The 23,605-nt window shown below is 38.3% G+C and overlaps 1 protein-coding gene across 7 annotated transcripts in view; it reads left to right on the top strand.

Annotated features, from left to right (window-relative positions):
• Nucleotides 1–1,142: 1,142 nt before the first annotated feature.
• LOC133123817 (titin-like) overlaps nucleotides 1,143–23,605 on the top strand; it is a 208,738-nt gene continuing 186,275 nt past the window's right edge. For 6 of the 7 annotated variants that reach the window (XM_061234424.1, XM_061234426.1, XM_061234425.1 and 3 more), the window contains exons 1-22: nucleotides 1,143–1,352; nucleotides 2,842–2,945; nucleotides 3,250–3,453; nucleotides 9,003–9,290; nucleotides 9,529–9,611; nucleotides 9,694–9,917; nucleotides 10,541–10,958; nucleotides 12,896–13,516; nucleotides 13,631–13,744; nucleotides 13,868–13,981; nucleotides 14,906–15,163; nucleotides 15,530–15,595; nucleotides 15,695–15,953; nucleotides 16,042–16,117; nucleotides 16,300–16,518; nucleotides 16,619–16,761; nucleotides 16,956–17,128; nucleotides 17,372–17,596; nucleotides 19,641–19,885; nucleotides 21,603–21,835; nucleotides 22,765–22,929; nucleotides 23,055–23,223. In XM_061234424.1, coding sequence (XP_061090408.1) covers nucleotides 2,855–2,945; nucleotides 3,250–3,453; nucleotides 9,003–9,290; nucleotides 9,529–9,611; nucleotides 9,694–9,917; nucleotides 10,541–10,958; nucleotides 12,896–13,516; nucleotides 13,631–13,744; nucleotides 13,868–13,981; nucleotides 14,906–15,163; nucleotides 15,530–15,595; nucleotides 15,695–15,953; nucleotides 16,042–16,117; nucleotides 16,300–16,518; nucleotides 16,619–16,761; nucleotides 16,956–17,128; nucleotides 17,372–17,596; nucleotides 19,641–19,885; nucleotides 21,603–21,835; nucleotides 22,765–22,929; nucleotides 23,055–23,223 — 4,388 coding nt within the window. In that variant the 5' untranslated portion in view covers nucleotides 1,143–1,352; nucleotides 2,842–2,854. The remainder of the gene's footprint in view (nucleotides 1,353–2,841; nucleotides 2,946–3,249; nucleotides 3,454–9,002; nucleotides 9,291–9,528; nucleotides 9,612–9,693; nucleotides 9,918–10,540; nucleotides 10,959–12,895; nucleotides 13,517–13,630; nucleotides 13,745–13,867; nucleotides 13,982–14,905; nucleotides 15,164–15,529; nucleotides 15,596–15,694; nucleotides 15,954–16,041; nucleotides 16,118–16,299; nucleotides 16,519–16,618; nucleotides 16,762–16,955; nucleotides 17,129–17,371; nucleotides 17,597–19,640; nucleotides 19,886–21,602; nucleotides 21,836–22,764; nucleotides 22,930–23,054; nucleotides 23,224–23,605) is intronic. The other variant, XM_061234427.1, reaches the window with a different exon arrangement.

Below are 23,605 nucleotides of genomic sequence, written 5' to 3'. Positions count from 1 at the left end.
AGCTAGATAGAACACATCCTTTACTTTAAAATGCTGGGATGATTTCATATTTTACAGGACTGCTGGCAACACTACAATTAGCTGCTGTACATTCATGGACATTAAGCTGACAATGCAATATTGTTAAAAATGCGTATGCTTATACAAATAACCCACAGCACCCCAGACAATTCTGTTTCTGTCCCTTAATGAGTCTATAACAAAAACGCAGTACTTTAGAAATAAGAATGTAGCATACGTTTTCAGTACCTTTGTGATAACCAGATCTTAGTGCTGAATTTAAAGCACTAGAGCTATATGTTCTGTATGAAATGTGCTATATAAAGCTATATACATACAGCTTATAATTGTTATTTAAAAACGCTATCTTTCAAGTGTTACACCTCCCACCTAAAGCCTACATTATGCAGCTTGTTGACACCCCGAGACCTACGTCCTGACCCCAATCTCTCCAAACCCTTCCAAAGCAGTGGCTGATGGGCCAGTTTTTACACCTAGGTCACTTCTACGTGAGAAACTGCTCTGATCTTCTAGTTTTACACATGTGGAAAAACAAAAAATATGCACAATGGTATCCCCCTTATCCAATGTTTTTTTTTTTCCATTTGAATTACACATTTTTTGCATTTAAAATTGTCATTATTAAACAGCAAGGTAGATGTACTCTTTCCCCAAAGTATTAAATAATATTTAATATTATATTATATTATCTTTGACAGTCTGTACAGTATTGCCTCTTTCATAGAAAGGGGTTACACCAATATTTGAGTGACAGGGACAGCTACTCTTTCCATTTGGCCATGCATGGGTTAAATAATTATTTACTGTAATGACCGCATATTGGAGAATACCTTGCTGCCGGTGAGAGTGATGAAGGTCAGTGTCTCTTACAGCTTAAGGTATAAAGCTACTTGGTTCTCTCTGAGCAGAAAGTGGGGTTATCTAGCTTGATTCAACCTTGTCTACACAACTGTAAGTAGCCTAAATTGAGTGACAGGTATGAGGTTGCATAAAATGGCTTCTCACTCCCATGATTCCTTTGAGGTGACCAATGGGGAGTGGCTTTGCACTGATGATGCTGTTTGGTCCAGGGGTATATAAAGTAAAACGACCATGTTAGCACTTCTGAGTAGTTGGAGCATTCCCAGCCTTGCCTCGGGTGTAGGGATTGCAAGGGAAAAGCAAAACTACACGGCTAACACTCTGTGTAGTTTTGTTTTTTTGTTTCTTTTGAGGCTCAGCCGTTCTCACATTTGGATTTTCTGAAATATTTCTGGATAAGGAGATTTTGTCTGAAGAGATAAAACTTCTGGGCTCAGTCCCATTGATTCTAGGCATCCTTGTGAATACAAGTAAGTGAATTTTGTTCCATTAATCTGTTGATCATTGACCAATATAGCAGTTCACATTCTTTAGAACAAGTTGATATGTGTATGTCTTATTGAATCGTGAGAAAGGATACAGACATAACATGTAACGTGGTAGCAACTATAAACTTTAAAAAGCTGTTATTTAGAAAGTAATGTTATTATCCTGGACTTAATAAACTACTTTTGAGAAATAGAACCTTTCCTTCTTCAAGGGTAGTATACTGTGGAATGATTTCAGAATGGCCAAGAATAGCTCCTGATAGCATTAGACTGGTGTCCCAGCTGGGCTGTGATGTCTTTTTAAGGGAATCAGCAGTAGGGATATCAGTTGCACCAACAGCTATGTGCCACATGGTGACTGTCAATCAAACTTGGGACAGATTATTTTTGGAAGCCGCCATTTCTGTCATTTTGCCTGACTCAGATATAGGAAGTTTAAAAAAATTGGATGTCATTTTTTCTGAAGTACAAAGATTCCCAATGTTTGTCAATATGAACTTGTTCAATGTGGCTTAAAAGGGGGGTATAAAATTTTAAGGAACAATGGAATTAAGATGAAACCATGTGCAATTCCTGGCAGTAAATATTCTGAAAACTAATTCTCATTTCCATGACAGTTTGGTAAAATGGCCCAGTCTGTTTTTCGCAATGTATGGCAATATATAGTTTGGAGATTTTGACTTTGTTGGTTTCTGCTTTTATCTATGTATTTTTTTATATATTTATTTATCTATTGATTTATTTTATGTGGTGACATTGTCTATCCCTTTGTCCATCTACAGTTACCAAGTATGTCTATTATTTAGAATTGAGTTTTCTTTTGATTATGTGGATTGATTTTCACAATATAATACAGATTAATTTGAAATGTTCATTTATTGTTACACAGTCAGATGAACTAAGTATAATAAAGTATCGATACTATTGTTTAAAATGTGATAAAGATTATGGTTGGAATACAAATTAAGACTGCTATGAGTGGGATGTCATTCAGTTTCTTTTTGGATTTTCACAATGTAATGCAGATGAACATCTGTTAATTGTAATGTACCAAAGTGAAGATAAATATCATAGTGTTATAGACAAAGAAAATTATGATTTTAGGCAAATTTAATGGCACGTGGCACGGGAATATTGACTGAGTACTAAATACTGATTGACGACTCCCAGTTGCTGCTGCTACGTCTGTGAGGTGTCAGTCACTGCTGGGACAGGGGGGTTTGCCCTGACACCCAGACCCCATGGTGCCACTGGTCTCTCAAGTGTCAGGCTGGAGAGGACCAGGTGCTTTAGGCTATACAACCAGTTAGTTAGATCCTCTCTTTCCAAAATTGCTAAAAATAACCCCTGCATTAAGTTGTGTGCACATTGTCCCCTCTTCAGTAACAAATAGTCTTGAATCTTGGGAAGTGTACATATTCTTAATATATCAATTATAGTTACTTTGTTGTCTTGTATTTCTTTTTCTCAGGGTGCCTACCACCATGTCAACACAGGCGCCAACATTTACACAGCCGCTGCAAAGCGTTGTGGCACTTGAGGGTAGTGCTGCAACGTTTGAGGCTCAAGTTAGTGGTAAGAAGAAACTTTCTTGTGCTCTTAGATGACATCTCTACAGTTCTATATCTCTGATCTGCATGAAAATACTGAAATTAGTTGAACTGAATCTAAAACTGAATCTAAAGCAGTCATTTAAATAGTAGTTGCCGTGAAGAACCATTAACCATGATTAAGTATTTCTTGGTTAATGTCACAAAAGCAAGTATACATGACTCAACTATTTTTAACTAGCAGCTTTCAAAATACAATTTTTGAAGTCATATTCAAATTTAATCATTCACGTACATTCCTTAAATGCATGGTTGAATTTTACTCACAGGTACTCCAGTTCCTGAGGTGAGCTGGTTTCGTGATGGCCAGGTTCTTTCTGCTGCCGCTCTGCCCGGTGCACAGATCTCGTTCAGCGATGGCCGCGCTGTACTGACGATCCCTGCCGTGACAGCCGCGCACAGTGGAAGATTTTCTATACGAGCCACCAATGGCTCTGGACAAGCCACTAGCACTGCCGAACTACTTGTTACAGGTGAGAAAGTTGTGATTTATTATCTCTAATGTAAAACTGAAGTGATTTCTGGTTCAATGTCCTTTACATGGTGTTGTGGGGTGACTGATTTAGCTAAAACACTGTGTAATTCACCTTGTGGCTGGTATTGAATCCTGGCCAGCTGTGGTGGGTGACAAGCTCAGGCGGTGAACTGTGCACTAAAAGAAGTAGAGGCTGGTGTATTTGTCTTTGCTTTCTTAAAGAATTTGGTTGATGTAAATATATTTTCTCATATTAGTCACACTACACTTCCACAAAGTTGATTGGTATAACATTTTGAATATATTCTGGTCCAGACTTCTATATTTAAAATGTTTAGCTTTTAGCTAAAATTGATAACTGAAACTAATTTATGCTGCATTACAGGTGCTTGCAGTACAGACACTAATCTTAAACTTGACATTGCGGATGTATTATTTTATAAACTACTTGCCATTTATTTTTGCCGTAGTAAAATCTGATATTGTCAATTGACATTGTAAGACAAGTGTAATTTTAAATAATGTCATTAAGATGCTTCATTTTAAATATTAAATAGAAAATTTTAATATAAATATAAGTTTTACCAGTAAGTGTAGATATATCCAATGATTTATTTGGCCCTTAATAATGACTCATCACAATATGATTTTGTCAAAGTGCTATGTACAAGTTGTCCATTGTAAGAAATACTCTGCTGAGCCCTCTAATAGTATGGTAATGGTAGTGTGAAATGTGTTATTTTTTGCCATACAATTTGAGATCAAAATATGGATTTGAGACAGAAGTACAGACAATCGGCCTTTATTTCACGGCGTTACCACATTACAGAAACAGAGCCCCCCCCCATTTTTATCTGTGCAGATTACTTAAATTTGTTAAATTAAAAGTAATCAGAGCAATAAAGTCTAATATTTGGTTGTATAGCCCTTATACGCAATAACTGTATCAAGCCTACAACCCTTTTTCTTTTCTTTTTTTTTGGGGGGGGTGCGGCAGTCTCCTTTTCAGCAAGTGAAATGCTGGCTTGATTGGATTTAATTTGCTGATGTTTGGATGAATTTCTTTGAACACAGCCAGAAACAAATCTATACACTTCCAAATTCATCCTACTACTGCTATCCCCCATCACATCATCTTTAAAGATGAGTGAACCGGTTACAGAAGCAGCCATACATGCCCAAGCCATGACACTACCTCCTCCACATGTCACAGATGAACTGGTATGCTTTGGATGACTTCACACTTTCACCACTTTGGCTTTCTATTGCTTTGGTATAGGTTTATTTTGGTTTCATCTGTCCATACAACTTCCAGAATGCTTGTTTCTGTATTTTTTGGCCTTAGAATTCTTGCTGCTGATGAGAGATTGGCATCCTGCAGTGTAGCCTCAATATTTCTGCTGTCAAAGTTGATGTACTTGATACCCCAGTTTCTGTGCTGTTTCTGACTGGATATCTGATTGACTTCTACGTATATAATGTAAAAAAGGGTACTCTGACATCATGATTGGGGTGGGGCCAGAGTGAACTGCAGAAAGCATTTTTCAAACTTTATAGCAGAACATAGTTTTCTACCTATTTTTTTTATGCCAAAATTATATTATTTCATAAATGTTGAAATAATGGCATGGATTCAAATCTTTATAAAGTATGCCTATAAAACAAAAACAGCTATATCTGTTAAATGGTCAAATATATATAAATATAACAATATATAACATCACAATATGTAATATGTACCACACATACCAATTTTCACACTACCATTACCATACTTTTGGTGGGCACTGTATATGAATCCAAGCTGTGTATAAAAAGTTAAAAGAGGTTCAAAGTGAAACAGTGATGTTGATGATGCTTATATAGTGAACAATAAATCTTGTTTGACAAATCAAATGTAGACATTCAGTCCCATAGCGCAAATTGAAATTGGTGAAACTGCATTTACATTTAAAAGCAAAGATAGTTTTGTTGTTTTGCCTCAAACACATTGGATTTCAAATAAAACAATGAATATGAGGTTAAAATGTAGACTAGATTTTCATTTCATTACATTTTAATAGGAATTTACATCCATGTTGTGTAATCTGTGTGCTGCCCTTTTTTTACATAGTCCCCTAATATTGGGGAGAAAAACTAAATTGGACAATTGGCTGTTCAGCTGGTCACTTAAGTGTCCTTACATCATTAGTTCATGCACAAGAAAGCTAACACAAGGTCTAGAGTGTATTCTAGGTGTTTAATTTGCATTTGTTGCCGTTTTCTCAACTAAATACTTGCCAGTGCCAATAAAGCAGGCTGAGAAATTGGAATAAATTGATAAGAGACATAGGAAAAATATTGGGTGTGTCAAATAGCTGGTGCAATGTTCGGAAGCAAGAACACACTGGTGAGCTCGGCAATAGAAAATGGTCTGGTAGACCACAGAAGACTTCAAAAAAATATTTTTTCAACTGTCAAACAGATCAAGAGCACTCTCCAGGATGTAGGCATAGATGTGTCAAAGACTGCTAGCTAGCTAGAAGAAAGCATGCACTTCATAAAACAGTGGAGATTGCTGTAAAAAATATCAGCATCTTAGTTAAAATTACATAGCAGTCTTTTAATTTGAACACTGCAAGTACTATACAGTATAGCTGGCAGTTTTTCCTGCTCGGTTAACAGAAAAATAGTAAAAATATTTGCTGGCCACTGAGTTTACTGTTTGCAAACCTTAACTAGCTAGCTTGCTTATTAGGTTTTATCTGAGAAATCATTGAATATAATGTCTAACTGTTATCTTCTATAGTTTGCTAGTTTGGATTCCTGGGTAGCTACCATAAGTGGAGCTTGTGGGGCAGGGGGTGCAGGGGGTGCGACGGCACCAGGGCCCCGCAAGGGGGGCCCTAAATCTCGAGCTACATAGGCTTTAATAGTGATGACAATAGTAGCCTATGTACTTAACAGATTCAGCAGCTATCTACCTAACAGATTTGCCATAATGTAGCCTGCACTGTAATCAGAGCATGGTGATCTTTGGTTTGGGCCGATAATGCACATAATTGTACAACACCATCAGTCACACTTGATCAGAAGTCAGAAGACGTGCTAAATTACAGGGGCGGTGTCCATATGAATTTTTGAGTCCATTAAGGACAGGCTAGTCTAGTTTGGACCACTGTGAGGATATTAGATATTATACTGTTGAGTCAATGTGTAGTACAGATGGGTATTGCATTTTTTATTCATCATATTCATGTATGATAAATATTGTATATTTATTTATCATATTCATCTGTATTTATGTCGGGTCTCTTTTAAGATATCGGGGTTTTTTTTCTGTTGTCTGTTATCCGCAAAATTGAGTGTTACTTGTTTCTGAGTTATTTGGTAAGCCAAATTCAGTCAGCTTGCTTGTTCGTAAGTTTACCACTGTATGCAAATAACATGTAAGGTTCTGACTCAAAACAGTCGTGTTAGTTGGCTAAGTTATTTAATAATGCAAGGCACCTTTTTTTTGTGTTTTCATAAATTTGTGAAACATGAAAGGTGGAGTGTGATTCCCAGTGCAGTTAGGAAAGGAATTCATATTTCAGGTTTTATGCAGTCGATTCAATTTAATCATTCAACTGTAAGTGTCAAAAATGTGGTTAGCAAACATTCAGTCATTGTGAAAGCTGAAAGTTCACAATCATTTTGAATATTTCTCCAACAAAATCAACTCCGTGGCGGCTGTAATTTTTACATTTTCAACCATTAAAGGAATATGGTCTTTGGGTGGTAGGCCGACCTACAATTCAGGGGGTCAGAAACATTTTTATTTGTATTATTTATTTACCATAGGCTACTTTGATAATGTGATAACATGCATGATTGCTTGCGGTCATATGAGCTAGGCTTCTGTAAAAAGTGCAATATGCAGATGCACATCATCTGACTCCAGTGATTTTCTAAAATAATTGGGACAAAGGGGCCCCTAAACTTGCTCCACTCCCCCTGTCCCAATACTCAAGCTCCACCACTGGTAGCTATAGCTTTCTCGATTAAACTGGGTAATGCTAGCTTAGCAAATAAGGCAGTAGGCAAATACCTTGGTAAGCTAATATTAGCTACCTCTGCATGTCGGAAAATCTAAAATGCCGTTTTGTTGTACCGAAAACTGTGCATTTTATATTGAATGCTACAGCTGATTTATCAAGATCTTAGAAGGTGGTGCAGATTCTGATTTGATCAAATCGCTAGGTAACATGACCCTATTTATTCATTCATAGAGTTCAGAGAATTAAATCAAGAACTAATACATAAGAACACCGACAGCTGAAATGTGAATATTTGGGCCAAAATGGAATTGGCATGTAAACATTTTAGTTATCTCGGACACATCTATGGAAAGAACAATGTTCTGACGACAAATGATCTAAATCGGCATTATTTTTATATACAAAAATCTTCTTAACCTTCCAGCTTTGCTTCTGGACTGTAGTTCGGACAGCTTCACAGAAGTTTCAACTGTGAACTGGACTTAGAAACTCTGTGAAGCAGATGGTATTTATTTGGCGGTTTGTTTGTTTCCACAATATTCCTAATTTAGCTAATGGAATCAATTACTATTCCTAGCCGCAATCGGTTCTCTGCCAAGGCAATCTCAAAGTTACGAGACAGTGACCTTAATGTAATGCTTGTTAAGCCACAAAACACATTTTGTAACATTCCATAGTAAGTAGCCCACTGAGATGGAAATGCCTCAATGAAGGAAGTAAATATAGCCTATAGGAAAAATGGTTATTATGGAGTTATTCAGCATATAACATCTGCCACACATACGCTTTTGGGGTCGGGCAAATCCACGCTCGCCTGTTCTTGTTGAATGTTGTCCACTGCAAATCTGTGATAGTTTAGTATAGATGCTTTTTTTTCTGTCATGACACAACTTAATGTAATGTATGCATGAAAATAAAGGGTCCACACTTCATTTCAGTCAGCACATCCTGTTCTTCGAGGGCATATATTTTGTTGGGCTGGTATATATATTTTTGGGGAATATGTTTTTAAAATGAATACATTACATTACATTATTGGCATTTGGCAGACGCTCTTATCCAGAGCGACGTACAATAATAATAATAATAATAATAATAATAATAATAATAATAATTACTATTGCTATTATTATTATTATTATTATTATTATTATTATTATTATTATTATTATATTTTGGTTGCATGATTAGGTAATATAGCTTGTTTCAAGCAGGGCTGGCCAAATATGGTCCTGGAGGGCTGGTGTGATTATTTGTATGCACCAACACCAGATCACTTGTGAAGTAGACCACAGTAAAATGATTCATATTCTGTGAAATCCAGAAATTGATAAAACCCTCCTTGCCTACCCCTGGAATAAATCATTTGGAATTTGAAATACTGTTATGTTATGTATGTTATTGATAAAAGAAAATATTTGCACCGGTTTTCTATTTCCCACAATGGGAATAAGCCATGAAACTGGCAAGCTTTTTCCTTAAGCGCATATTTGCACTTTTATTTACAAGATTTTCATTATTTTTGCAGCGGAAACGGCGCCCCCCAACTTCATTCAGAGACTACAGAGTATGATCGTGAGACAAGGAAGCCAAGTGAGACTGGATGTTCGTGTAACAGGAATCCCTACACCTGCGGTGAAGTTCTACAGGGAGGGAGCTGAAATTCAGAGCTCCACTGACTTTCAGATTGTTCAAGAAGGTGACCTCTACAGTTTACTGATTGCTGAAGCCTTCCCTGAAGATTCCGGAACGTACTCCGTTAATGCCACAAACAGCAGTGGACGTGCTACATCTACAGCTGAATTGCTTGTTCAAGGTGAAATGCTTGTTTACACATGAATATTACTTAATAGAATTCTGCTTTGTAGAATTCATACTTCACAGAATTGCATTATTGCCTTTATATTTACATGGCAAGCATATGGAACATGAATTTGGAAACCATATTCTGTTCTCTTAATCCTGATGATTTAAGAACAACAATATTTACAAAGCTATAATTAGTTAATTACTTTTCAAAGACCTTTATGAATGCTGTTCCTTATGATTTCCAGGTGAAGAAGAAGCCGTACCTGCCAAGAAGACAAAGACCATTCTGTCAACTGCTCAAATATCCCGCCAGACACGGGTTGAGAAGGTGAAGAATTTTGCTTTGTAATTGTGCTTTCTAAGATTCTTTTGTGAATATAAAACTCATGACCCATTTTTGTGCTTCACAGAGGATGATGGAGGGCCATTTTCAGGCCGCCACTAAATCATCAATGGAAATGCATGTGGAAGGAGGTGCACATGCTCACATGTTGGCACACAGAACCCCCCCACGTGTGCCCCCAAAACCAACGTCCAGGTCCCCACCATCTTTAGTTTCCAAAGTTGCAGCCACACGCCATCAGTCACCCTCTCCTGTGAGGCACGTGAAGGCGCCAACTCCAACTCCTGTCAGGTAAACCACTGTCATAGTGACACAGAAACAGTGCACCCTACAGGGTTTTATATTTTACGACATTTGACCACAGCTATTTCATAAATACAGTACTGCTCCTGCATTACTTCTCTTTAATGCTCATGGTTTCTTTTTGAAAATGATTTTTGGCTGTCAGAACATGAACTATCCAGAGAATATAGAAAATGCTAATGCAATTAAATAAATATTTTTTTTAGCATGCTGTATAGCTATCAAATATCTCACGCCCTGATGTAAACTTTTCAGGAAAACTAGGTAAACCGTTTTCAACACTTTCAGCATGACTGTCAAAGAAAAATGTCTACTGCTACAATGAATCTTAAAATAAACTAAAGTAAAGCCACTAAACTTCTTCAAAAGTCTACATAATCAGGACTTCTCAAAGACAAGGGCACTAAAAACATTCAAATCTGTGCTAAAAACACCACAGCATGGTTAATTTGTGGAGTTAACCCAAAGCAAAACATTTCTCCAGGAAAAAGTAAAAATTAACTCAATACAATTTTTATATTAACTTGCAGTACCTCCTAATTTTGTTGAATTCAAATGGTTTCAAGTTTGGGAGAAATCCCTGAAGTCTGACAAAATTATTTTTTCCTCAGGTCTGTATCTCCTTCGCCCACAAGATTGTCAGTGTCTCCTATCAGACCTGTCAAGTCTCCAGTCATGACCCGTAAGCAGATAACCGTTGGCCCAGATGTTGTCCCACCATGGAAGCAGGAGGGATATACAGAGGCCAGTTTCACTCGTATGATGACCGCTAGTGGCGCACAAGTCCAGACCGCTGCAACTCATGTAGTCACGGAGCAGCGTTGGGAAGGCTCTTATGGGATGCAGCAACAAATGGCTGGAGGTGTAGGAGTGGCTATGGCTGGTGCTGTTGGGATGTCTATGGCGGGAGCTGTTGGAGTGTCTATGACTGGAGCTGTTGGAGTGTCTATGGCTGGAGCTGTTGGAGCATCTATGGCAGGAGCTGCTGGAGCATCTATGGCTGGAGCTGTTGGAGTGTCTGCCAAAGAGGTAAGAGAATCTTTCTCACAATCCACTGACAACAACGTACCAATGACATCTGGTGGTGCATTAGCATGATGTGCAAATGTGGTCATTGCTCTCTTTAAAAAAAAAAACTGTTCCTGCTCTTGATTACCATATTAAATCTGAATTGAAAAGTTGTATTCTTATTTTGCAGTGCAGGTGCAGAATATATATTTTTTCAACTTTTCTTCCCAAAAAGGGGCATGAGAGAGCTTGTAAATAAAATTTCGATCATGACTGCTCCACCATAACCCTGACTTGTTTATAAACGGACCAGAATTATAGTTACAATGCTAACACAGTAGCCAAGTGGTAGCTGCAGTGGACCAGGCTTCTAGAAAGGACCGCCACAGAAACAGGTGTCACTGCGATGCATTTAAAGAGCATGAAAGAGTAGGTAGCTGAGATGTAAAGTCCACTTTTCATCGATTCACACCTCTCACTGTCCCATTTTCTTAACATTTGCTGTTCTTAAGGGGTAATTGCACTTGCGGTATCATTCTGGCTCCGTCTACTACACAGTTTGGAAAAAATGCATTCTGGGGTGGGTTGAGTAGGTGTGTCCATCTTGTTTGCATAATGTATTCTCTAATACACTGCCAGCAGTGTTCTGTGTATATATTGATACATAAGAGCTGGCTTTCCGACTTTGAAAATGAGCCGTTGAAAGTAAATGTTCCAAAGTGTGGGCAACAACAATTTTCCCACTAGATATCTGATTGACATCACAATTGGGGCAGGACCAGAGTGGACTACAGAAAGCATGGTTTAAAATGTTTCACATAAATAAATAAATGTGATCGAGATTGCAATTTCCCTTTCAACTATGAATGCATAATTCTTCCTTGTATTCCACCCTATTGTTTTTTTTCTCCATTCTTTAGCTCCACATTTTATATTTGTTCAATGATTGTCTTATTTGAGTACAATATTCTTTTTGATTTTGTATTTATTTGTGATGCGTTAAAATGAAAAGCACAAAGCATCTAAAGACATGACTGTTTCTGTGGTGGCTTTTGATGTGACAAAAAATGCAGATAAGTTTAAAGGCACAATTGGAGAGGCTACTTATACCACAGGAGTAGAGCTGAGATTGCAAGACCTGATATTTGCCATGAAACTACATGGCCATTTATTTCACATTATTTCCTGTGTTAATACACCAGGAAAGATTATTTGTGTTGACCATTCATGTATAAAGAAGGAGCGTTGATGTACTTTTACTTCTAACACTTTCAACCTTCACATGCAATCATCTTGAGTGTAATCCACTGGATATTTCAGCCTTTTTGAATTCCCTCCTTTTTGAAGTATATTTTGTCTTGCCAACCTGGAAAATGAAACCTGCCAAAATGTCAAGATTCAGTCATCCTCCTCATTTTACAATTAATTTACCTTTTGCTAAGTTGGGTTACCAGCATAATAATATCTTATCCTTTACATTGCAAAGATTAAACCAGAAATTGATAAAAGGACAGCGGTGTCTACAGTGGTTGCTGTTGTTGACCAGGCCAGAGAGAGAGAGCCCTTCAGCACTGTGGCTGAACACAGAGTAATGGAAAGCTCCACAGCCACAGACACACAGATGGTGCAGGTAGCTGGAGATAACACACTTGTGTTTACCCATCTACGTTCACTTTACAAGCATCTCACATCTCGTTTTCCCTTGAGATTCAGCATCACCTGGTAGCAACACAGCCATCACCTTTCAGCATGTGTTGAAAATCACCCGATGGCATGAATGGAGTTATACCTTGAATCTAAGCTATGGAAGTCTCTGGTGACATGTTATGCATAACCTGTTGATATCACCTATGTGTTTTGAAGTTTGCAGTATGCACATTTGTTTGGAAGTAGTGTCAAATGCCATGTATGATTTGAAATATATTTGCCTGAATAAAAATGCTGCTTGTTGTCTCCAGGGTGAGGGTGGTAAAAAGGCAGAGGCAGTGGCCACAGTGCTAGCCGCTGTTGATCAAGCACGAATTCGAATGCCTGTGCATGAAGAGGGTGGTCATGCTGAAGAGGGGTCCATACAGCATACCTTAGTACAGCAGTCTGTGACTGTACAGGCTCCAAAGCAACAAGTCACCACTGAGATGGTCAAAATTCGAATGCCTGTGCATGAAGAGGGTGGTCATGCTGAAGAGCGGTCCATACAGCATGCCTTAGTACAGCAGACTGTGACTGTACAGGCTCCAAAGCAACAAGTCACCACTGAGATGGTCAAAATTCGAATGCCTGTGCATGAAGAGGGTGGTCATGCTGAAGAGCGGTCCATACAGCATGCCTTAGTACAGCAGTCTGTGACTGTACAGGCTCCAAAGCAACAAGTCACCACTGAGATGGTCAAAATTCGAATGCCTGTGCATGAAGAGGGTGGTCATGCTGAAGAGCGGTCCATACAGCATGCCTTAGTACAGCGGTCTGTGACTGTACAGGCTCAAAAGCAACAAGTCACCGCTGAGGGAGTGAAAACTGAGGCTGTGCAAATGCCTACTATCAAAATTCCTTCCACTGAAAAGAGCGCCCAGTTTGCTCAGGTTAGATGTCTTTTCATTTAGAATAAAATGGTTTCACTTAATAGAACATCCTGCCATTTTATAAAATCTCATACGGTTATCATCATTCAACTTGTACTCTATTGGTTGCTTTAGATCGAAAGAAGTAAAGAAACCATCACCCATGTGGACACTGCGCTTGCACCTTCCCCTATTCCACATTTCACAGTTTCAAAAGTTACTGTTCCTAAACCTGACTATAGCTATGAGGTAAGAATTAAAAATGTCAGGCGGTCTGTGTAACACAATAACTATTATCAGAGAGTATTGTAAAAATTTGTAAACGTTCATACGGTTATCATCATTCAACTTGTATTCTATTGGTTGCTGTAGATTGAAAGAAGTAAAGAAACCATCACCCATGTTGGCGCTGTGCTTGCGCCTTCCCCAATTCCCCAGTTCACAGTTTCAAAAGTTACTGTTCCTAAACCTGACCACAGCGATGAGGTAGGAATTGCAAATATCAGGCAATCAGTGTAACACAATAACTTTAGAAACAAGAAGTAGAGAAGACAATAGACTGTAGCAACGCATCCTCCATTGGATGAGAGTCCCAGTGAGTGGCATGTAATTGGCCAGAAAAGTTTTCCCTTGGCAAGCCCAGCTTTATCCTCTTCTAGCAATTTCTCTTGTTGATCAGCAACCTGCAACCTTCTTGTGTTTGCTGCCTTAGCACGGTCCTTAGCCTAGCAGCTACTGGTGCTCAATTGAGCCTGGGTTTAGTAGGATACATGTGCTAATGTGCCATTTTCTGAATTGTATGACAGGAATTGGACTACAAATCTTGATTGGCCATTACAAATTGGAGTGCATCATATGATAATTTCCACACTGAACAAAACATTGTTTGAATTAATAGTGGGGGTAGGTCTGTCAGTTTGACTGACGCATACAAAAGACAATGAAGATTAATGGCCACCACTGCTGGGCTAGCAAGTTAGCAAGTGCCCTGTCATGGGCCTATTTTAAGTTAAGTATTAAATATAGGTTCCTGCTTGCCTGACGTGCATTTTTTTATTATCTCTAAGCAGATTAATTTACTGTTTCACAGTTTAGTCTAACTTTAATAACATTCATTAAAACTGCATTGGTGCATTGCGTTCCCTGCAGTGTTGCTAAACTCATTCAAACCTCATTCCTTCTTCAATTAAACACACCCATTTAATCCTGTCCAGATAATCAGGAAAAAAATATATTTATGTGCTCTTTAAACTAATTCTAACCATTTAGTAACCACATCCTCATCCACCTGAGCTTTCTAAATAACTAATTTGAACGATTTCCTTCGTGTGGCTAAGAACATCCCCAAAAGCAAATGTATAAGAATGTATTACAGTGATATTTTAACACTGTTGTTCTTGGGTTGGTCAGGTTTCAATAGCAGGTTCTGCTATTGCTACACTGCAGAAAGAGTTATCCTCTACCTCTGCTGGTCAAAAGATCATCAGGCCCGTCAAGCCTCCTACTCATAAGATTGTGGAGACAAGAGAAATGCCTGAGCCGGTCTCATCCCCCTTTAAAGACACCACTGAAAGATATCAGACATATTTTGGAACCCAGTTACAGAAAGATATAGGCACTTCTTTTACAGGGGGTATGGAGCAGAAGTATGATCTATGGGAGCAACAGGTTTGTAGCCCAGGTTTCTTCCTCTTACTAGTCACTCTAACACTGTGTGGATTCCACCATTACTAGTCTCTAACTGTTCCTTCCTTACAGGTGGTTGTAAGCCACTCTCCTCCTGGATTGCTGCAACATCCTCTTCCTTATCATCTGCCGCTTCTTATCATCATTGTCTTATCCTTCTTATGATCCCTTATTTTGTTTTTTTCCCCATGTTCGAATTTGCTCTAATCACTTTGGCATTTATGCTTCATCAGCAGGAAATACTTCACAATTTCCTGTCTTCACCCATCCCCCATACTCCCCCCTTTGTTGGAAATTTAAATAAATTTTCTGACGTGTGACAATGACACAAATGTGGACTCTTTGCAGGTCATTCAAACGGGAGTCGTACCTTCTCCTGCAGAAGAAGCTGTGGTGCCACCCACCCTTGTGGCTGTAAGTACCGTTTGGTGATATTACACAGCACATTTTTGAAGAATCTTCTTAATTCTTTGGAAAGTACAGAGATGAATAAAAAAATGACTTTTTTCTCAGGGCTTGAAGAATATGACTGTCATTGAGGGAGAATCTGTGACGCTGGAGTGCCAGATATCTGGTCACCCTGCTCCAGGCATCATGTGGTTCAGGGAGGACTACAGAATCGAAAGCTCCATTGACTTCCAGATTACCTATGAAAATGGATATGCCCGTCTGGTAATCCGTGAGGCTTTTGCTGAGGACAGTGGACGTTTCACCTGCACAGCCACCAGCGAAGCTGGAACTGTCAGCACCTCCTGCTACCTGCTTGTCCAAGGTATAGAACACAATCCAGTTAAAAATGTTTTGTGGCTTTGTATTTATGCACATCACTTTTTACAAAGGTATGTGCTTTCATTTTGCAGTATCTGAAGATATTGAGAGCAGAGAGGCAATTACCACAACAGATGTCTCTGAACAACTTCAAATAACTGAGAAACAGTGAGTAAATGCATACCTATATTTATAATAATTGTAGCATTAGAAACTCAGGAAGGTGGGAAAGCAAGACGATGAAAACTATATCTATATATATCTATATCTATATAAATACAGAACTCCATGGGTTGTATGCACTACCAAATCTACAAAGGTTTTATTAATATTTTTAAATGTCTCTCCAGCATTGCCATTGAATCCAAAGGTGAAATCATATCAGAAGTAAGTGGCATCACAGAAACTGTGGACACCGGAGCAGATGTGGCTCCCTTTTTCTTGAAGAAGCCCACTGTGCAGAAGCTAATGGAAGGCGGGAGGGTTGTCTTCGAGTGCCAGGTTGGGGGCAGTCCCAAACCACATATATACTGGAAGAAGGCAGGAGTGCCACTTACCACTGGATATAGGTATTGCCATTTGAATGGCTTTACATTTTTCTGTTTTTTTTGCAAAGGGTTTAGATTTGTAATTAGAGTTGGGTATGGTAATTTATTTCTTGCATTTTAGGTACAAAGTGATCTACAAAAAGGAAACTGGGGAGTGCAGACTGGAGATCTCCATGACCTTTGCTGATGATGCTGGAGAGTACTCAATCATTGCCAGGAATAGGCTGGGAGAGGCCTCTGCCTCTAGTCACCTTCTAGAGGAAGGTCAGTTGCATAAAAATAGCTAAATTAAAAAGTCAAACAATACTAGCCCAAGGAGAAATGGACATACACAGTAACTCAATGACCTTCTCAAAGTTTTAAACAACTTTAACTGAGTCAATAAAATAGACATAAAAATTCACAATGGTACTTTGTGATTGTCTATCAGTATTCCAAATTTGTGTTTTCTTTTGCAGAGGAATATGAAGCCTACATGAAGAAATATGAGATGACCATTATGACTGAAGTGACCACAGTGGTAGAGGAGCCAAAAGTGCCAGTCCCACCTGTGGTTGTGAGTGAATATGGGCAAGAGCAGATCCGCACTACTCAGCAGATAAAAATGATAAGGACCTTTGTCACAGAGCAGGTGTGGAAATCAAAAATAAATCAATAAACATTTTGCACATTCAGAAAAATTTTCATGAAAACGAAACGCAAGTCATACTCCGTTTTGCATGTGACAGTTTGATGCTTAGACTGACAAAAATGGTTTTGGATATGGGCAAGTACACATATTATTCATTCTGGTCATTTATTTTGCCACTTGTTTTGACTGACTTTGTGTGAATGCCACACATTGTTATTTAACACACTTATTTTTCATGGATAGGAATTCCAAATCTCTGCTTTTGAGGAGAGGATAATCCGCGAGATTGAGATCCGTATCCTTAAGATAACATATCTAGAACTGGTGACTGAAGATGGGGAAGAGATGATCGTGACTGAACAGGAGGCTGTGGAGCCATCCTTCGACACTCCAGTGAAGAGCTACAGGATCTTGGAAGGCATGGGAGTCACCTTCCACTGTAAAGTGGCAGGAACCCCACTGCCCAAGGTAACCTGGCATTAAAGGGTTAATTTGAATGAAGTCTATGTTTAAATGGCCACATCAGTTTGACTACATTCTTGAATGTGTTATTTGGTCTTATCATTTTTGTTGTTAGTTGACAGAATTTAAAAAAAAGAAAAAAGAAAATTGTATTTTTTATGTTTTCTGACTATCCCCTAAAAATAATACTTGCTATGAAATATACACAAAAAGCCTCATTCACGAAACATGGGTATGATCAAATTTGATTGTTAACTGTGCTTACGCACGTTTCTACAAACATTTTGCCATTCTTTTTTTTTTTCTCATCTGAATTTGTTCTTTAGTAGGAGCAACATATCTGAGTGTTTGGAAACGTGTAAAGGCATGCACTGAAAATGTTTCCATTCACAATGCTTTATTGTACATGCAAAGTAATTTTAAGCAGTTACAGAACTAGGGTTGGGAAGTTGAACCAAGAAACCAGTATGACCACTTATCATACATATCTGGTGTTGTACTAGCTATGTCCACTAGAAGGCCAGAAAGTACTGTTGCCAAAAACACCAGTAACAAGCATGGTTTTAACAAGATTTATTAACAGAACATTGAAATGAATCATAAACATGAACATAATAGTGTCTATGCACGCACTATTACCTGTTTTCCAGCCAGCTATCCAACCTCTTGTGTCAACATTCCATCCATATAACACTATTAGCGGAGAGACTTGCATTTTACCACAGGATAAATTAATTCTAACACAATATAGTTGGTAATATCTACTTAGTTTTCTTAAACGCTTAGTTAGCTTGCGATAAATTAATGTAGCCTAGATAATTTTGTGGGCTAGCTACTGTAACAATTTTAATGTTGCTTACATATAACATATAAGGCTACTGAATATATTTCATTTCTTGGTCAACCAACTAAACTTTTTTTGGCAACAAAATGATCTACCCAATCATATTGACTATTTTAGACACACAATTGAGTTTGTGGCAGAAGGAATTAATATTGCATATTTCAAAAGTTCTCTCTTGTGTTCAAACATGACAATTAATATGCAAATAATTACATATCATGAAAGAAAAGCTGTCATGATATGCAAAAGATGAAATCACACCACAAAAGATTTCACCAACAACCGAATAGCTACAAACGGGTGCTAACGTTCCTACAGCTGTGGTGATAATGAGGCCATTGTTTGATATAGCTAAGTATGCATGCACAAGTATCACAGATGTAAAGCTAATGTTACTTTGGGCTCCAAATAGTTGAGTATTATTAATATGACAAACAAAATCTTAACCGTAACAGAGGATTAACTCGCTGGATGCTAGTTGCCCTGGCCTTGCATTCCTGTAGCAAATGTACCCGGGCTGAAACAAATACAAAATATTAGACCATCATCCATCAATACATATAAAAATGCCTCCGTATATGTGCCCAGTTATCACAGCATTAAAGCTAAATCGTCAGGTTTTATTAATATGAAACAAAATAACCTAGCTAGTGAAAATGCTGTGAACACCACCACAGCTAGCTAGATGCTAGCTAGCTAGTGTAGCTACCCAGGCTGAAACCAATACAAAATGTAAGACCACCATTCCTCACCAAATGTTTCAAACTGTAACAGGATTCACTAGTTACCTGCTATAATGCTACTGCTACGATGCTAACATTAGTTAAACTGTAAAACATATGGAAAAACATTTATCAGATTTTTCTAGGTTACTGACAACATTCAAATGTTTATGAGTGCTTGGGTAACATTTCTAATCTGAAAATGACACATTAAAGCTGGTGAGCTAGGCTAGGAAGGGATACATTTACTACCTTGTTTTGCACGGCTTGAAAAGTATAGAGCTAACTTAAGTGACTTAAGTAGACACGTCTGGTCGCATCTTAAAATTCGGGCCCATCGAGATTTGAGTGGAACTGTTTATAAACCGAATTAGAAATATTTATATATATATAACTTACAGCACTTTGATTACCTAATGAGTTTCTTTACATTTACATTACATTATTTTACATTTCATATTTTTTATATCATTCTTTTTTAAAGATTGCATGGTACAAAGACGGCAAGCGCATCAAGCATGGTGGTCGATACCAAATGGAGGTTCTCCAGGATGGAAGGGCCAGTTTGCGTCTGCCAGTGTTGCTGCCAGAGGATGAAGGTGTCTACACTGCTTTGGCTTGTAACATGAAGGCAAGTTCTGTCAGCTCAGGGAAGCTGTACGTGGAGCCAACTGCACCAGTCGGAGCTCAGCCCTACATACCACAACCTGAAGCAGTCCAGAGAATCCGGTAAGATTTATCAGCATTTTTCATGTCAATTTAAATGGTAACAGAGACGATTAGACATTAATTTAAACTAACTGGCATACTTAGCAAAAGGCACACCATCATTGGATAGCATCCTAGCAAAATATTTTTTGGGACTGCTGTTCTAGCCTTACCTGTCAATGGCCAAATATTAGCCTGATAAACTTTGCACTGAGGCATAACTGTGGCATAAGCATTGAAAAACACAGAAAAACACAGCCTCGGTTTGTAAAGAAGTGAAACATCAGGAACCTAATGTCCAAGTTTATAACTTTTTTGAAACACAGGAGTTGAATTGGAGGTGGTGATTTGCAGGACTTGAGTGATTAGGAGATTGCTTGGTTGTTATGGAGCTAACTAGTGAGAGAGAAAGATTACTAGCTAGCTAGCTAGCTGGCTATAGTGAGGTATATTTATTCAGAGATATAAATATCACTAGTTAGCTAGTGAGAGAGATGGAGAGATCTAGGGAGTTAGCGACCAAGAGAGAGAAGGATATATTGCTAGCGAGTGAGATAGCAGTAAAAAATAATAATCAACAGTGTCATGACATAACTGTAGAAACTAGAGCATAGGTTATGTAGCAAAAAATATGCCTTCAATATACATAATGATAAAAGTTAAAAAGTTAACTCATGTAAAAATTATCAAAAGAAATTTGCGAGTGGTGTGTTATAGTTAGGTGTTAGTGATCACTGTCCGGTTGCATGTGTGAGAAGCACTAAAAGCAGAAAAACTCAACCTTGGTTTATAAAGAACTGAAACATCAGGAATGTAGTGTCCAAGCTTTTATGCATGATCTTTACCACATTGAATTGAATCATGATGTTCAATTATCCCTGAGCACAAGTACATTTAACACATTAGTAGATCAACATGCTCCATTCAGGAAGCTCAGGGTTAAGGATTGATATGTGGATCTCTCATGATATTATTTCAATTAAGGAATAGGGCCTGGTCATTGGCAAGACATTTTATTGCTGCTGGACATGTTTTTGATATGGAAAATGATCATATTTCTGTGTAAATCAGGCTATTAAAAATCTGTAGCTTGCTTTCATTGGCCTGAAAAATGTATAAATGTATGGTTTTCTTCAAAGCAAGAGATATAGACTATAGTGACTTTAAAATGGTAAGCACTTTAAATGGTTTGCATATTCATGAGATTTAAGTGCAACATTGCATGTCTATCGATAGCTAAGATAAGGACGCTGAGTCATCTAGCTAATGTTAACTTGCTAGCTAAAGTTATTTAACCAGAGATAGTCTTATAGTCCTTAAAAGGCACTCTAATTGCATTTTTTCAAATATCTGCCTCTAGGCCAGCGGCGCAAACTACGGGTCATAGGGAAGGGATAAGGGGAGTGGTTATCCTAATTTTACACACACAAGGAGAACATTCTCAACCGGTTGATACAGCTTACTTCTCCGAAACTAAAGAACGGACATATTTAATAATTTCATTGTGTTTCTGCAATGCTGATAAAAAGCCTAGAAAGTGTGACCAAACACCATGTCACTCCTTTAACAATCGATTCCAGATTCCAGTTAGTTGGTGCCTGTATAAATGTATAGTGTATTTTCACAACATAAATTTTAAAACCATTATTGACAAACCGAAGAAGCAAACTGAACGGAATGCAGCAAAAAATATAGAAACTAGTATTATGCACTGATCTTTGTAAATCCCTCTTCTCAGTTCCACATCGCCACGCTCCCTGAGCCGCTCTCCTGGACGTTCTCCTGGTCGCTCTCCTGGTCGCTCTCCGTCACGCAGACTGGACGATACAGATGAAGCCCAGCTGGAGAGACTGTATAAGCCTGTATTTGTCATGAAGCCCTCTTCCTTCAAGTGTGCTGAGGGGCAGACTGCCAGATTTGACCTGAAAGTAGTTGGTAGACCTATGCCTGAAACCTTCTGGTTCCACAATGGTGAGTTATGTTAAATATTGTGCTGTTTTCTTGATTAAAGATACAATAAGTACAATTATTGTCTTAAAAAGATTGTTACAAGACCATTGTAAACCCCTCCCTATCATTGAAAATTGACTCACTCTCTTCCTGTGTTTATAGTCCTTATATTATGGTTTCAGTTCAGGGACCAACACAAAACATGGTACAGCTTATTGGTTGAAAATTGGTTCTAATTGCCACAGCCAATGGCGTAGGGGCTTATTCTGAAACATGCACAAGCATTAACCTTGCCCTTCAACAATAGCGGAGTCTACTAGCAAGCGATTCTTTGATCTGATATCTCCTGTGGTTACACTAAAGAAAATGAGACCTATGTGTCATGTGTGTCGCGACAAATCTCGGGGCGTGTCGAGCTAAACCTATATTTGTCTCAGACTGCAAGTTACAGTTGCATCGTTTGTGGTAGACTATCATATCTGTTGCCAGCTAGTTACACAGCCAAATAACTTGCTTGTTCATCATATAGTTGGTTAGCCAAAGTTCAAAGGTAAACTTCAAAAAGACAAAAATATAAATAGTGTTGTGTATCACAATAAAGTCAACATTTCAAAGTCAGCATCAAGTCACCTGTCACATTTTCTTACTAGAACACTACGAAAAGACGGCAAGCTCTGTCACCGTTTATCAATGTTAGCTTTACAAAAACTGGAGCTAGCGGGGAGGTTTCAATGTCACCGCATTCACAGAAAGGGGGGAAGGATAAACAGTGTTGTGGTTTGAGGGTGTTTGTTGCTGCAATTCCTTTCTTGACCATTAGGAGTTTTTATTTCAGCCTTCCATGCTCATCATTGCAAAAAGGGAGGTTTAAGTGTAATTTTGTTTCTCAAACTGTCCCTTAAAAAATCATGCTTAACTATAGCCAAGCCATATTTCTTTCTGCTTTTCAGGCCAGCAAGTTGTCAATGACTACACTCACAAGATAGTGGTAAAGGAAGACGGAACTCAGTCAATGATTGTGGTCCCAGCCATGCCCGCTGACTCTGGGGAGTGGACTGTTGTGGCTCAGAACAGAGCTGGAAAGACTTCCATTTCCATGACTCTCACAGTAGATGGTAGGATGCTATTATGAATGTTATGGTTATGTTAAAACCAAATTATGGTTTGATTAAAACCATTAAAATAGCACGGCAATAATTTGATTTTTGTGTGTAATAGAATTTTATATGTGTATTCACAGCTAAGGAAAACTTGGTGAGACCTCAGTTTATTCAGAAACTGAAGAACATTAGTGTCAAGGAAGGCACTCTGGTAGAGTTGGCCGTCAAAGCAATTGGAAACCCACTTCCTGATGTTGTCTGGCTGAAAAACAGTGACATCATCTCCCCACAGAAGTATCCTAACATCAGGTAAATACCTTACTTCCAATAGGCAAACATAGTGCCAGCATCACTTTGTTCCTACAGTGCAGTCCGTAAGTATTTAGAAAGTTGTAAAATTATTTGGGTCTGTACTCCATTGGATGTGAAATTAAACAAAGCATATCTGATATACATCTATTTCTGAAGCACTGTTCAATGAGTTTGGAGGAATTTGAGCGGATTAGATGTTTCTATACTGCAATAACAGACTCCAAAGGCAATCAAATCCTATAATCGAGATTAGATACTGAACATTTTCTTGTACCTGGACTAAGGAAACTATTGAATACACCTGACTAATCAGGAACAACTAAAAGGCCAACTGTCCAATTACATTTGGTACCATAAAATCTGCACTCATTCCAATGTG

This window comes from Conger conger, chromosome 3, assembly GCF_963514075.1.
Source record: "Conger conger chromosome 3, fConCon1.1, whole genome shotgun sequence".
NCBI lineage: Eukaryota > Metazoa > Chordata > Actinopteri > Anguilliformes > Congridae > Conger > Conger conger.
This window is presented reverse-complemented; position numbering and strand designations above follow the sequence as displayed.